Genomic DNA, 16,215 nt, shown 5'->3' with positions numbered 1-16,215 from the left:
CCTTGTGTTTTGAGTCTGTTTTATTGTACATATTGGGATTGTAATATATATACATGCATACATACAGTAGTTTGTCACTTACAGACTTATCTCCAAAATGATGCTTTAACCAGAGAAGCAACAAAATGTGTTTATCTGGTGCAATTTTCTGAATGACACATTATCCTGCCTTGGCCAGAGAATAACCTACCTTGAGCGTGACAAAAGTTGTTTGGTAACTAGCATATGGACAGAACCTTTTAATTGCTAGGGATCCTTCTGACTACTTGTTTGACTTGATTTTAAAAACTTACAGTCTGCATCTTTGACCTTTAAATAGATACAGTGCTTCAGGAACTGACTGCAAAGTTTCTTTTCCCCCAGTTTCCTGAAGTGTGTTGTTCTGGCCAGTTTGGTGGTGCCTAACAATTGAACTGCTTCTTGGTTAGAATGACAAACAGACAGAGTCAGCCAGCACTGATGTCATTTCTGTTTCCTGCAAGGCGTGCTCCCAGTGTCCGGGTGATCGTGCAGAAACAAGTAGCGAAGTAGTGGCTTGCAGAGAAGGGCAGCAAGCAGAGGTGTGACAGATTTTTATGGAGAAGAGTGTTCACAAATAAAGCCTACAGCTGGCAAGGTGATACTTGTGAGTTGTGGTGCTTGTGTGAGGAAAGTCTCATCTGCCTAAAGCTGTTGGCCTCACTCTAGGATAGCTGGCTGCAGACAGAATAGGTATTTCTTCTGCAGGGTTTCTGTAAATTCACTTTGTCTCCAGAATTTGCACTCCAGTAGCAACTATTCATTGCTGCCCACTCCTGACCCTGCCTCATTGCCCAGGACGTTGCTTTGGCCAGACTAAAGCCTGCTGGCTAGAAGCCAACTGACATGGGTGGATGAAGGTGTGCCAGGAGCCTGTGGCATATTTTGCTGGGAAGCTACGCTATGGAGTATTAGGATTTTAACTGAATGTAGCATGTAACAGCCCAATGAAATTGGACATTGATGTCCATGTTGGCAGCACCGTTACGGTTCTGCGTCTGCTAAAGCAAAGGGAGAGGTGCTTGCCTTTCCTAGCAGGACTCAGCATCTCCCTTGGCTTGGCTAACTGAAGGTGTCTTGTGCTCCACATAGTAAGTACCGACTTGCTGAGAAACAGAGATTTTAAGTCAAACTCGGTAATAAAACTGTAACTTTGTTTTACTAGCTACTCAAGTACTGTCCTTCTGCTTTTGTATATGTGTCTCCATTTAACAAAACAAGTAAGAGACTGCATTTATCTAACAGTGGCAGGGAGGTAGTTCAAGGGCTGGCTGCTCTAGGCAGGCGAAATACTTTTTTTTTTTGAGGTTGTTAAGAATTTTACAGAGGCCAAAATGTGAACTTCCTTTAAAGAGGCAGAATTATCCTGTGCATGCTCACCACTCCATAAGCCACCACAGCAAATAAAAAGAACCACTCTGTTTATTCAATCTGAAATAGATCAGTACAAAATGTACAGAAAAAGCAGTACAAATTTACAAATATACATAATCTGTTTTTGCATTCTTCAGTCACCAGACTTTGTAGGAGCCTAGCTTAAAAAAAATTCACATTCCTGATACTGTCTCCTCTGACCTTCGTAACATTGCATCTGAATCCTGCAGTCCAAACAGTTAAGTGGTAGTTGGAGGTCTGTCCTCGAGCTCTTTATCGACCACAATTGCCAAACCCTGTGTAAACGCCATTATTTAACTGCTTCTTTAAATCCTCTTGGCACCTCAGTACACCTTCTTCCATTGCTCTTTCACATACCACCACTCATTTAACATTATTTTAATAGAATTTGGCAGAGACAAGGCAACAGGTCCAAGCATTTGCTGTTTAGAGCTATTGGAAGGCTTGAGGGAAGTTGCTAATGTAGCTGGAAATACTGCCATCCAAGGCAAAAGGATCTATGCTGCTGGCAAAGATTGCATTAGGATGTAAAGCTATTTTTAAAAAAAGCTACAGTAATAACGAGAATCATTAAAAGTGACGTTTAAAATAAATAAATAATAAATAGTAATAAATAAAGCTATTTTAGAACCAGTGGAATTTTAACACTCAGCTAGCCTTTTAAAATAATTTCTTTGCATGTTTTCCGTGAAGATACCTCAAATAATTAAGTATCATAAATATTGTCAATTAAAATACTATGTTCAGGGTTGTTTTCCTCCAGGTTCATAAGCTTTTAAAAGCAGCAAGAAGAGTGGTCTGGTTTCTCTCCTCAGAACTTGCTTAGATGGACGCTTTTATAGGAATTGTCTTTAAGGCTGTTGAATATTTCTTTGGTGCCGTTCTGCCACTGAAGAACAAGATCCATAGGGGTTTTCCCTTGCTGGTTAAAAAAGCAGAGGAAGGAAGATTTAATTTCAGCCAGTGATTGTTGAGTCCTTTGTCCTTCCCTAAATGTTTGTACAGCGCATCTGCCTGGTGTGAGACCCTTCTGCCTGTGCAGGGCCAGACTTACTCTCGCCTCCCTGAGATGAGAGTCCTGCTTGGGCAGATCTGGTCCCAGTCATGGTCAAACTCGTGACAAAATTTCCCTGGGTTTCAGTGAGTCTAAGCCGTGTTAGCAAATGCCATGGCTAGCACAGCATGCAGGTGTTTCTTTTGATCTAGTTTAAACTGATTAGAAATACATCTAGCTGAAGCCTCCATAGGACACTCTTCTGTTTAATTGAGAACTTGGATAAGAGTTTGTACTGGTTTAATTAGGTTATGAATCACATCTAAATTAAACGGGAGTACCTTTTGTATGCAGCCAGAGCCTGAGGGAGCAAGTCTTTGGCCTTTGGGGCTGTACCTTTCATCATTTTCATACCCTGATGAGGGATAATGCTGCTTCAGAGAGCGTGGGCAGCGAGTAGGGAGTACCATGTGCTGCAGTGGCTGTTTTCTTCCTTGCCCCCTGATTTGATTGATTGCCGGTCAGTCAAAAACATTGTCTGGCATTGGTAAAACCCACGGTCCATCCCACTGCTGCTTGGTATGGGTTTGGGAGAAAGGGTTTGTCATGTGCTATGCTTTTAACCAGTGTTACATTGCTCCAGCAACCAGCTCGCTGCTGCTGTGGCAGCTATGAACAGAGCCAAGTTTGGGGCTTCTCAAATTGAAGCTCTGCCGAGCCACAGGGGTTTGCTGCCCAATGGTCAGGTTAACAGCCAGTCATCTAGATGTAGTGCTTGGGCTTGTCATCAGCTGTGGGCTTAACAGAAAGGAGATTTCTCTGACAAGCCAAGATCTTTGTTGTCTCAGCAGCTGTGCAGAGAGCAAGTGTCTGCTGTATCTTTTCAATATGTGATAATGTGTAATTAAAATAAGTCATAGAAAGATGTGATGATGTTTTAAGTTGCAGCTGATGGGTTCTGGTTTTAGAAGAGGTACTGGTTTTTCCTCTTCTCCCTGGCCTCGCCCATGTTACGCTTTCCCTGTGTCATCTCTGCTTTAATTAACTCTGCAGCGATCTAATTAAGCCTGTTCACAACAGTCTCTCCCAGCCTTGAAACCTATGAAACTGCTCTGAAGGGAAACTTATCCTAGAGCATTTTGAATTACTGCATTTTTAAAATATTACTTACACAGTTCTTTATAGTTAGATCTGCTCCATACAGAATCAGAAGCCTGATCATTTTGTAGCGGTTCAGCCTTACAGCATCGTGCATCGGTGTGTCTCCTTCCTAGAGGCGTGAGATATGGACCACAGCATCAATCCCACTGGTCCCACACCACAGTCCAGCCTCAACCATGTAGCCAGGGATTTTTACAGGCAAGTGGAACTACTGAGGCAGACAGCAGCTTGATGCTACCTGATAACTGACAGGTAAGAAGTTGTTGGTACTTACTCTGTCTCTGGCATTGAGATCTGCTTCACAGGCGATGAGGTGCTCCCCACAGTCATACTGACCCGTTCTCACAGCCACGTGCAAAGGGGTGCTGAGCAGCTGAGAGGTGGGAGGAGAAAGCAATCAGTGGCATGGAACAGGTAAAAAAAGCTTCAAGAACAGCTGCCAAAAGAGCTTTTCATCTCCAATTTAAAAAGCTGCAGAGTCCCCAAAGCACATACCTTGTCTCTTGCATTTATGTTTATCCCTTTGTCCAGTAAGAATTTCAGAACATCCAGGTTCCCCCCCCGGCATGCCCAGTGCAGGGCTGTAGATTCAAGCTGTGGCAGGAAAAGCAAAAGGAAAGTAATTTAATTAATTCATGATTTTATTTAAAAAAAATCCAAAGCATTTTGATCAAATTTCTAAATTAATCCAAAATAATTTTCATGCAATTTAACCTAAAGCACTTCACTGTGATTACTGAGTTGCTTCTAGTAACAGCTTTTCTTGTTTTGCCCTGATTTCTTTACTACTGTGAGTTTCTCACTCTTCACACTTGTTGAATATTGCTCTTAAAGACAGAGATCTTGGCAATGCTGCTGTGAGAAAGGACGTGTTTTGTCTACTCTGTGAACTTAGAAGTTATCTTTAGCCAGATACCTGGCTGGTATGTGCTAGTTAATATTTTTTATTTAGGGCCTTTTGTGTTCTAAAATGCATAGAAGATGAAGCTCAAGGGAAAGAATAGGTTTTTCTTTAAAACAAACAAATTTATGCAGGTTCACAAAGTGAATTAGAACCCTTTTCATCTGCAAGATTCAGCTTGTCTACCCTCAGTTCTGCTAGGACCAGTGGAGTGTCCCTTGAAGGTCTCACTCTGCCTGTCATTCCTCCTCTTTCTTACGCTCTCTGTGAGCACTGATGGGTTAAGTAAGGGGGAGCAAGCCAAACGTTTAGCAAAGGGACACATTGCTAGGAGTGGAGAAGTAAAAAAACCAACCAAAACCACCAGCTGCAGAAGCTGTTGATACTCTACTACCCTCATGGCTGGCATTCCAGAGGAGCAGGGGTTCCTCCTGAGTGCAGCCTTGAAATCCTGGTCGAGAATGCATGCGTTGCGTGTAGCACGAGATATGTGCGTGGGACAGTGATATCTCCACCACCTGCTAGCAGGCCGAAGTGGTAGCCTGACCTCAGCTCTCTTACCCCACGTTAGGCTTTGTTGTTTGTGGCAGTCTGCTGGCCAGCATGTTCCTCCGCTTCCTGTGTTTTTCCAGCAACCATTTTGGAAATGGGAGGCAGACGCCCCCTCCTGAAACCTCTTCTCAGCAGTGTTATTTTAAGGATAGACTTACAATATGCTGTAAGGCCTTTTAATGCTCCTCTTCTATAAGAAGCACTTCTATAAGTGCTTCTCTTGGCACTTAGAAAACAGAGCAGTTTTTTGACAGAAGTGTGAACTGATGTACATACCATGTCTTTCTGTTCAAGCCGGGCTCCAGCTTCCACCAGCTTCTTCACCACCTCTAGATGTCCTTCAGAGCATGCCCTGTGCAATGCAGTGCGTTTGTACTGGCAAATAAAACAGTGCAAAGTCAGACATTAAATATGGCACAGAGAGGTATCTTTAAATCTTTTCTCTCCTCCTCCCTAGGATGATGGCAAAAACATACTTTATGCTGATTCATTTTCAAGAGCTAATACTTTTGAGACCTGAAATCTGCTAAATTTTAATAGCATCGTGATAGCTCAGAGCTGCCTACCCAGCATTTTAAAGGGTATGAGAAATACCTGCAGTATGGCATTCAAATTTAAAATTATGCCTGCTGAGTTCCCCCATCGAACATGCTATGCTGTGTTTTGCAAATGCAGCTTATGCATTATGGAGTATGAGGGCAGGCAGCATCACTTTTTTTGTCATTTTGCAGGCAAATTTCTTGTCTCTTCATCTGTAGCATTGGGTGATCACCTGTTACAGAAAATCAGGGTCTCCTGGACACCAACAGCTTGCTTTTAAATAAAAAAAAGCCGCCTGGGGTAATATTTAAAAGGTCTTCATGGCCCCTTTATCACTAGAAAACTTGATATACAAAATTTCCAGCATTTATTTACTTCCCCCTACCCTTTTTTCTCCTCCTAACTGTGGAAGCTACAAAACCTAGTGGTAAAAGTTATTTTTGCTCTGTAGTGACCTCTGTTCTGTAGCCTGCTTTGCAGTAAGAAGGAAGATTGTACCTCATCACAGACATTTGGATCCCCTTTGTCTGACAGGTATTTTTCAATTACTGGCAACTTATTCTCCAGTGCAGCTCTAAAGAATGTTGGTATATCCACTGGTCCTGTCTGATGGAAAGAAATAAACAGGGCATCAATGTGTGTGGTGCAAAACCCCATCAATGTTTTCCCAGAAAAGGGTGCTTTGAGATAACTTACAATGACTTCTGGTTCTGGTTCAGGTTCCTTTAAAACAGGTGCTTTCACTTTCTTGCATTTTTTCTTCTTCCTCAGCTGAATAATTTTTTCAAGGTCATCCAAGTTTTCAAGTTTTGACCTGTCCTCTAATTTCTTCTTCTTCAGCTGAAATAAATCGGGGAAGCCAGCAAGGTGAGCTGAGTGTGACCACCGCTCCCATTCAGAGTGGCAGGACAGCATGTGATACTATTTCAGCTGTGAATTCAGCTAAGACTGGATGAACTTTGAAATGAGTTGGCTGGTTTTTTACAGCTGGGGCTAATTGGCCATTAGAATAAGTTACTAAGTGTGCGAGAAATTCTACATCATCTGTAGTTTTTCATACACCGTTGGACCTCTTCCTAAATGCTGCTTCAGCCGTACATTGTGGCCTGGGTGGCATTAATTTTTGGTCCATGTTAGGCCAGGAGTCAGAGCAGCACTGCAGCCCCTTTGGGCCCAGCAATGTGAGAAATCTCACGTCTCGTGCAGCTGACAAGAGCTGGGAAGCCGCTACCGTTTTAGCTGACTTCCACCGAGCATATCTTCTTCAACTGCCTTTATGATGCAGCCCCTTGTTTATTGTAACTGATCCTCTTTGATAAAAAAACCACCCTCAAGTGAAGAGCAAGATTTATACCAATCTTAGAATTTCAGTCAGCAAGTGTTACAGTTTGGTCAGCTGCAGCGAATGTCCTCTGTGTCCTTGGAGGGGCAGTTCAAGCCTGCTTGTAAAAAGCATCCCTGCATGAAGTCGGCATGGGACACTGCTAACATCAAGGGCAAATGTGTTGCCTGAACTGAGATCCCAGGTGCTGTGGGGTGTCTGTGGCTTCAGAAGGGGGGTTCACAAACAAGGGGTAACTCAGGGTGAATACAGATGACAGATTCTGTCCCATCATGATGTGAAGGTAAATACATTGGTGAAAACTTGTCATATGGTATACATTTTTTTTTTCAACTGAATTATTTTCAAGTTATTTCCACCTGTTCTTTTATTGTTCTCTGCATTTAGGATTTGATCTGTAGATCATTGACTTAATGGAAAATAATAAAGTTGGCTGAGTAGACTGTGGGTCAACTAGAAACCCAAATAGTTCTTAGGACCTTGTTTTGGAGGTACTCAAAAAACCTCTGTAGCAAGTATTGATATCTCTGTTGAAGTGAATGTCAGTAGCGTTTATTTAATATTTCTGAGGCTTACTTTCCCACCCTTCTTTTTTCAGAACAAAGTCTTATGGCCCCTGCTAGTTAAACCTTTTCATTCCCAAAATGCTTTAAATTTTTAGGCCAGTTGATTGATTATTCACCAAAGAAAGCAAGATGTTACAGCTACTGTATTTTTTTGGGGAAAAGCATCAGTTCTTTGGACTATGGAATTGTTGTGCTCTAGGAATGCAAAATGGTACTTTTCTGTAGACCAGTATCACTTTCATTTGTAATTGTTTTTCCCAAATGTGCTAGTGTTTTCATGCAGTGTTTTCATAAAAATAATATTTTCAAGGTAGATAAGGCTTCTGGCTACAGAAATGCTCTCTTACATCCTTTTTGGGTTAGTTATTTTTGGTGCTGGTCATTAGGTGTGCAAGTTGGAGGTGTTTCACCAGCCAGGATTGCTCCTGACCCCATACTGAAAGCAGGAGGGACCCCCCAGGGTTTCCATCAGACATTACAGGGAGAATTTTGGGTTCTGCTTCACAGCGTTACTGCCTGCACCCACAGGCTACAGGAGTCAGCAGGTCTCCATGGCCTTCAGTGGACTTTAGACCAACCCCTTTGGTGGTTATCTCCCAAGGGTTTACCTAGCTCACCATGCATGTATTTCTAGCTTAGAAAGGAGGCAAAATTTCAAGAACTGCAGCAGAGAGTGCACGCAAGATGATAGAAAGCCAAGCACAAAACCCAGGAGCCTACCTCCGCTTCTCGTTTTTTCTCCTTCTCATAAGCCAGATCACCTCGGGTCAGTGAGTGTTCAGAGACTGTCTTTAGGTCCTCCTGCTTCTCTAATCTTACAGCAGCTTCATACTCTCCATTTCTGAAGTCCTCAGGGAGGAAGCTGCCAGTCTCTTTATCGTCCGCTTTCTTCCCAGTCACCTGTAGAAGCAAACGTGATCTAATGTAAGTAGCAGTTTCAGGAATGCAGTACCCACCCCCTGGGAGCATGGATTACGAGGGGGCTAATTGCTTGTCATTCCTGTCCTGCTCTAGGGGTGTGTGACAGACAGAGCGCAGACCTGGTTCAGCCTGTGCCTGGATTAACTGTGTATGCGGACGCACACAGCGATCTCACTTGCAGGCATGCAGCAACCCCCCTTGGCATCTTCGGGGCTTGGATCGCCATCCATGAGGCCAACTCAGTCGGCTTCCTGCCTGGCAGGGGCTGGAGTGCTGCTGTACTGGAAAATGCCGGGGAGTTGGGAAGAGCATCCTTTTTGTTCAGGGTTTCCATGTTGGCTTGCCAGAATACGTGAGGCTCATGAGAAGGCTGTAAAAGGCTGTGGGGGGAAAAAGCCACCAGCACCCTGTGAGTGCTGAGCGGGGGAGCTGCGCAGGTAGAGTGGGAGGAGAGCCTTTCTTCCTTGGCACCTTATGGTTTTATTGAAGCACATTCAATGCAGTTACATCGGGTTGCTGGGTAATTCCAAGGCTGGTTTTACCCGTCGCTGGCATTACCAAAGTCCCCGTGTACAGCACTCAGCAGAATAGCAGGAGGCGGCTCCTGCGCAGCAACTCTGCAGCAGCGCGGCTTTCCAGAGCTTTCACAAATACTTCTGGTGCTCAGTTGAGGGTGTACAAAGAGATAACTTGTGAAACTTGGTAGAGGCTGTTGTGTATTTTGAGAGTGTTTCAGTAAATTCACACGGTCTGGACTGCCTTTCCCTTCAATCACCTTGTAAAAATGTGTGTGCTGTAACGTTTAACGCTACAGGAGCTGCCAGGGCCTTGCCAAGGAGCGCAGGACAGCACTGACCAGTCAGGCCGCGTGGCATTGCATCCTAACACAGCCATCCGGGGATAAAACAGTTCCTGCGTGATGTTCCAGTGTTTCACTGGATCATTCCTGTTTCCTCAGTTTATTGATCCAATCAGGCTTACTTAGTGTGGACCCTGCAATGGGATGTCCCATTACTTGTGGTCTGGTTTAGACATTTTTTTTCAAAGACTTGATACACCGTGAACAGCAGTGGGTGTAGGAACCCACTAATTTTCTAATAATAAACTAACAGTTTATTATTAGAAAATAATACTATTACTACACTGTTTTTTTAGTTTTAGAAAATACTTCTGTTTCCCTGCATGGATACCTCTTCCCAGTCCCTTGCTAGATTGGAATTTATCAGTGTGATATAAACTTAACAGCTTCTAGAAAAATAAAAATGAAAATCAAGGTCAAAGGACAATACTTAGCTAAATTTTGGTCATTCTCTTCTTCCTGGCAAACAATGTTCTGATGCAAAATCCAAACAGCTATGCAGTTGTATCAGTGGTGAGCCCCCTTCCCAAGGAAAAGTTAAAGTGAGAATATAATAGGATAATGTAGGGTATATACAGGGTTTGCACCTAGAGCGCAGCAGTGCTGGTAACCTGTTAAATCACCTCAACAATCCACAAAGGTTGTTTCTCTCTGCCTGGTATAAGAAAAGAAATTATGAATAAATGAAAGAAGATTGTACCTACCAGGTCTTCTACTTTCATCATCATCATATTGGCTGGTGTCTGGAGGTTGTACTTCTGTATGGCTGAGACTCCCAAGCGCTCAGGCCGGCTCTGCAGGGACCGCCACGCTAGCTTTGCTTATATATCTTTGGGAGAACTGTGTTTGAATGAGATAATCTTCCAACCTGGGAATCCAAGTATGCTCCTTGGGCTTGCCAGCTGAGAGGTAGGCTCACGCTCATTCCAGACACGTTAACGAGCCAGATCTGGTGTCCGGGCAGGGAGGGGGCGTCAGTCGGTTGGCGAGGAGGGGTGAGCCTCACAGTCTAACCACACCGAGTATGTCAGTCGGAATGAAATGTGACCTCATCGTTCCTTTGGCGGTGACTGCACGGCTCAGCAATGCGAGTCATTCTGTGTGCCCGGTGCCCACTAGGACAGCTGTCTGTTGATAGAGCATTATAACTTCATCTTTTTTTTTTTTTTTTAATAACTGACATTCAGATGACTGTAAGACACTGGAAAGGGTAAGTGGTTTGTGTACAATAGTCATAGTAATATCTTCCTGAGAAATGGATTATGACCCCTTAAGTCTCAGAAAGCCATTCTTTTCACTACTATTTATTCTTGGATGATAAACAGTTTTAGGGGAAAGGATTTTTCTCATCATGATGGCAGTCTTCTATATTTGTTGGAAGGAATTCTCTGAAGGGATTACTGAGCCAGAATGATGTCTCTGGTGCTAAAAGGGCCTATGACATGATAAGTTACAATCAGTGTAAGATCCTAAAACAGCAAGCTTTGCATTTTTCTGGGACTTTGTCAGTGATCATAAGCAGAATAATAAATTATGTCCTATTGTGCCAAAAAATATATAAAACTAATACTGTTTTCTCAGGCAATATTTTTCTTTTGGATATTAGATATTAGGGGTAAATAAGTGATTTGTTCATTTTTGGAGATAAGATGGGATCTGGGCAAATACATATACAAGTGACGTGTGTGTTTTGGGGAAAAGGAGTTACCGAGTCCTTTGGAAAAGCTTTTCTTGTGCTGTGAATCAGAGCAGCCTGGAAGCAGAAGAATGAACATCAGCAGAAGGGAATTTTATAAAAGGAAGATGCACTAATCCTTGCATTTGAAGAGTGTGGATAAATGCCAAGAAAAATCAGTTCTGCAATGCTTGGAGCTCCTGTCTGGTATAGGCCTGACTGTAGGCATGCGGGTCCCCTGGCTGAAATGAATACAACTGCTCAGGTGCTTCCAGTACAACGTGTACATAAATGCTTCACCAAATGGAGAACTATCTTGGGTGTTGTTTATATCATTAGCATCATTAACATGCTGCGTTCCTGACATTGACCTTTCAAGGTGTCTCTCCTCTGAACTATCCCCCAGTAATCTGAGTACATCCAAACTTGTCTTCTAGTGCCCATCATACCTATGCCCTCCCTTTCCCTGAAATGAAGCTGGACATCAGGTGGTTCCTTTACTACTCAGAATATATATGACATTAGAGGATGAGCCCCAGAACTAAAATAGAGTATGTGGCAGCAAGAGAACCTTTCAGAACATTTTTTTCCAAACCTAAGTACAGCCAGGCTATCATTCCCCCCGAGTGGTATGTCCTGAATCATGCTACCAGGCTTTTTTTCACAGAGTTTTGTACTCCTGCTATATGTCTCTACGATAAGAGGCAGCTTGGTTTAGCTTTTTCTTGTTTACAAATGTGCTCTAACAGCTTATCTTGGTCTGTTTTGTTCTGTGACACTTATTTGGGAGATTGTCTTGAAATCTATAGCCCTAGCAGGGCAGCTGCAAAGACTGCTTCTGGTTTAGTGGAAACAGGTCACAGTAGAGACCTGATGTGGGAAGGAAAATTTAGGGGTTTGCTTTAAAAAAAAAAACAAACTGTTTTAAAATCTGTGAATTACCTCTGGCTCCATTGTATTTGAAGCTTACTTTTCCTTTTTTTTTTTCTTTGCTTTCCTTTTTTTTTTTTTTACACAGCCTTTTCTTTTTTTTTTCTTTTTTTTTTTTTTTTTTTGCTTCCTCTTTTTTTAAACAGCCCGATCCATAACCCTGACTCAGCAAAACCTAAACTGGAAGGTTTAAGCGGATAGCTCTTCCTCTGCAAATGGTATGTAAATCCAGAGCTAGAGTCGCTTTACGGGAAAACTCAGTGCTTTGAGGGGAGACACAAACCCACTTCTCACATCATGAGTGCTACCAAAAAACCCCAGCTTATTTAGAGATAATTTAGTAATTATCTTTAAAATATCCCTTCCCTGATGACTAAAAGAACAATAAAGAACAGAAAAGGATCTTCCTTGATTATCCTGAGTTTCTGTGTGAAAATGGCAGCACACAGAAACTCACTTTAACCAAAGGCTGGAATCTAAATGAACCTAATGGTAAATGGTGTTAAGCTAAATGTCATGTAAACCAAGGTAACCCCATTGAAATAGTAGAAATGCACCGATTCATATCAGCTAAGACTCATGGTTTACTGCTGTTGCTTAATATTGGAGGGGGAAGTAGTATAATGAGCTTGCAACCTTGTGCTGGACTGTAACCACTTAATCACCTTTCAACAAGTGATTTCTCATCAAGGTGGTAATAGCAGATGGTCAGTGGGAGATGTGTAACAGGAATCTGAACAACTCGTGCCACTCCGCTAAAGGATAAGGGCAGAGCAATGATCTGCAAGGTGTAAGGCAATCGGATATTGTCACAAAAATATTTCACAGACAAAACCACAAAAGAGCAGTAGGTTCAGCATGACAGAGAGAAAACTATATGGCACAGCCCGTTCCCTGCTGTCAAAAGAGAAGTTGCTTGAATAGTGTAAATAATTTTTGTAATTAATTTTTTGAAGAGGTTAATGGTACAGTGAAAGTGTTGTGTGTGATGCAGATGATATTGCCACCTCCTGTCAAGTGTATTACTATCATGTTTTCAATGCCGTCACTGCTGTACTTGGCTATCTTATATTTTCCAGCACTCTGCCCTTGGCTCTGTCCTTGCATCTGAAGATGTTGCCCTTTGGAATGCTATTGTGCCTGGCTGTCTCTGTCCTTTTCCTGCTGCTAAATAAGTAAAGACATGAAAATGATCAGTTGCTGGGGAGTGGTTATGCACCTAAGAGGGTATTAATCCAGCAAACTATGTTCCATGTGTGTCATGTCAAGGATTAATTCATATCCAAGGTACACATAAGCAGCAGTAACCCATAGCTTATTCCTCCTGGATTACTGGTCTGTTGGTGCGTAATGGCTTGTTTATTTCACAGTATGTGTGAGCATCCAGCGTGCCTTACATATACACACATGCAGCAGAGCAGTAAAAATGTATTGCAAGAACTGTATTTATTTCCTCCTCTTTTTTAGCTGTTTGTTTTCCAGGAAAGGCAGGAAACACTTTTATTTGTCTAACATATACTCTTTGACATTTACTGTAAAAAAGCGGTTTGAGTATGAGTTAACTATAATATGCAAGTTATACTGCTTGTGCTCTAACTTTTTCAACATAGTGGTATATTTCTAAAGTGATGAGGGAATTGCTACAGCAACCACCTAAAAACAACTTGGAGAGTTCTTATCAATGTATACTTTTGCATATAAAACTGCTAAAGAGAAACACATTGTCTCCTTAGGGGGAAAAAAAAGACCAACCAGAATTATTTCACCTAGGAATATAAAGTTAGTTTTAAGTACAAAATTAGCAAATGAGAAATTATTAAATTAAAGGATAAAGCTATAATTCGATTTCTTCAGATCAGTTGTTACCAAAAAACCAAGTCACAGTCTGGTAGGTTGCTGGTCTGGCCAGCATAGTCCTCTGGTGTCAAAACCCAAACCAGCAATGAGTCAATAGTTGCATCACTTACTGTAGGGCTTAAAAAAAACCCTCCTCAAATGACATTAGGGTTGAGGATTTCACATAATAGAAAAAAAAATTACTGTGATTTCTGTCTAAAACAAGGGATTTGAATTTATCTGATGCCGTGAGCTTTATCATGATGGCATTTGTATGACACGCGAATCTGGCTAATTCACCTTAATGGGTCTCAGCTAATAAGCAAGTGCAGCAGAACACACCAGAAGCGTCTGTTACCTGTGGTCGGATGGGTTTATCTGCTGGCTACTTGGCCTTCCCAACCAGCAGCGTAGGGCTAGGGCATGCTCCTGGTGCTCCAGCCCACACATGCAGGTGCTCTGTCACGTAACCTCTGAGTACGGTTTTGCATGGTTGAGGCAGAGCAGTGTTCCCTCAGCCACTACAAAAAGGCTTTTCTGTATTGACGTTGAGTTGTCCAATAGGTTTCTGCCATTCATAAATAGTCCAGAACAACTCCAAGCCAGTCAGGGAAGGAAAAGTGCTTAAAGAGCTGCAGAAGAAGTTGTTATAGTGAGAGCACACCTGCAAATCCTGGTTGCTTGAGTCACGATCCAGCAGGAACCTATGCTGGCCAGCTGTTCTGCAGTAAAGCATGGCCAGTGCTTTTGACTGGCAGCAGGGGAGAATTAAGCTTCACTCCAGAGAAGCTGTGACATTTAAAATTTATTTTTATTTTGAATTTCAAACTGTCTAACTTAAAGCCCCCAGTTGAATTGTATTGTACCTTTGCCTGAAAGCTCCTAAGTGCGCTCTCTCATCCCAGTAGTACAATGCCTTTTTCCTGTGTAAATTATAGGGATGCTGTAGTTTTGGGTGATACCAACATCCCTCTGAAATGTGACATAGCATGTGCAGGACTGTTCCTTGTTTGTGCCGAAAAACCCCAGCTCCTAACTGTCCTTCTCTCCACTTACACAGCTAAAGTAGCAGCTCCCTGTCAGGAGACAGGGAAGTGCTTCGCTGGGCAGCAGTGCCAGGCTTCAGGGGCTGTTCACGAGGGAGCAATGTCACTTGCAAGTGGCTGCTTCAGTTTGGGGAATTCCCCCCTGCAAAGGTGACACATTTTGTGCAGGGCTGCTTACCAGCAGTGGCCAAATAACATCCAACCGTTGTTTTTTCCCTGTAGCGTTATGTTACAGCACATGTTGAAGTAGTTATATAGCAGGATGCCCAAATCGCGCTTCAGGCAAAATCAACCAAATTACAGTCACAATATGCGATAACAGGGAGGACCTTGGGAGGTCATCTAGTCTGAGTTTCTGCTCAAAACAAGATCAAAATCTAATTCAGGTAAGGTTGCTCAGGGTTTCATCCAGTTACATCTTGAAAACTTCCAAGTTAAGAGATTTCATAACCTCCCTGGCCATCCTGATCCAATGCCTGAGTATCCTTAGAGTAATATTTTTTTTCCCTTATACACAGTTGAAACTGCCCCTGTTTCAATTTATGATCACGGTCTCTCATTCTCTTCCCATAAACCTCTGTAAAGAGCCTGGCTCTGCTTTCTTTGTAACCTCCTCGTAGGCTGCCTTTAGTTTCCCTGAAACCTTGTCTTCTCCAGGCTGAACAAGCCCAGCTCACCCAGACATTTCTTACACCGTTAAGTGCTCCAGCCCCCAACCATCTCAGGACTGATGTTACATCATTGTTTGGACACATGATGAAAACACTAAACAGTGTTGTACCAGGAACTGATCCTTGTGGGAATCTGCTGGAAATAGTTCCATTTGTTACTCTCATCACTTTGTGATCTGTCAGTCAGCCAGCTTTTAATTCTTCCAAAGTGCACCCTTTTAATTCCATATAATGGATGCTTTTTAATCATACCAACATATGCCCTGAAATGAAATGCTTTGGCAAGACCCAAGTAAACTGCATTAACATGAACGCTGCTCTCAACCAGACCTTTCATCCTGTGGAAAGAGACTTGTTTAAAAAGATCCAGCCACATGGATTGGCATTTGGTGCATCTAACGTGTCTGATTCTTTCTTGATAAAGCTCTGTTTAACCCTTCCCCCTGTTTTCCCAGGACCAAGTCAGGTCACCCTGCCTGTTGTTCTCTTTCATCATTTTAAACCAGTCAAAATATCTTGGGAGATAAGGAAAACCAAAAAGGAGCTTCTCTGCTTTGCTGGCACTGAGACTGGCCTGTGAGATCGTTGGATGCAACCCAAGCAGATACTCTACCTCAGGGACATTCCTCCTCAGGGAGCTTCCTTGGGAATAAAAGGGAGCTCAGGGACTCAAGGTGAGAACGAATTGGATGGATTGTGCTTAAAACTGTGAGAATATTTTCAGAGGACATTGGTTTTGTAATCTCTTAGCAAAACAATAGTATGTCGCAACACTGGTATAATACGTGCACCCGGGCATAGCAGCCTC

General features: G+C 42.6%; 1 protein-coding gene across 4 annotated transcripts; it reads right to left on the bottom strand.

Annotated features, from left to right (window-relative positions):
- Positions 1–1,717: 1,717 nt before the first annotated feature.
- Positions 1,718–11,896, bottom strand: ANKRD1 (ankyrin repeat domain 1). Of its 4 annotated transcripts, XM_040606403.1 has the most exons (9): positions 9,954–11,896; positions 8,190–8,369; positions 6,258–6,401; positions 6,060–6,167; positions 5,298–5,396; positions 4,064–4,162; positions 3,843–3,941; positions 3,579–3,677; positions 1,718–2,335 (listed from the first exon to the last, which is right to left on the bottom strand). In XM_040606403.1, the coding sequence occupies exons 1-9, from the start codon at positions 9,978–9,980 to the stop codon at positions 2,225–2,227; spliced, it is 966 nt and encodes a 321-aa protein (XP_040462337.1). In that variant the 5' UTR covers positions 9,981–11,896; the 3' UTR covers positions 1,718–2,224. The 4 variants fall into 4 exon arrangements, with proteins under 4 accessions (XP_040462337.1, XP_040462336.1, XP_040462335.1 ...); XM_040606402.1 differs by having other exon boundaries at positions 8,190–11,896; XM_040606401.1 differs by having other exon boundaries at positions 6,060–6,401.
- Between the last annotated feature and the right edge of the window lie 4,319 nt (positions 11,897–16,215).

Source organism: Falco naumanni, chromosome 9 (genome assembly GCF_017639655.2).
Source record: "Falco naumanni isolate bFalNau1 chromosome 9, bFalNau1.pat, whole genome shotgun sequence".
NCBI classification, from domain to species: domain Eukaryota; kingdom Metazoa; phylum Chordata; class Aves; order Falconiformes; family Falconidae; genus Falco; species Falco naumanni.
The sequence above is the reverse complement of the archived record's forward strand: the minus strand, read 5'-3'. Positions and strand labels throughout refer to the sequence as shown.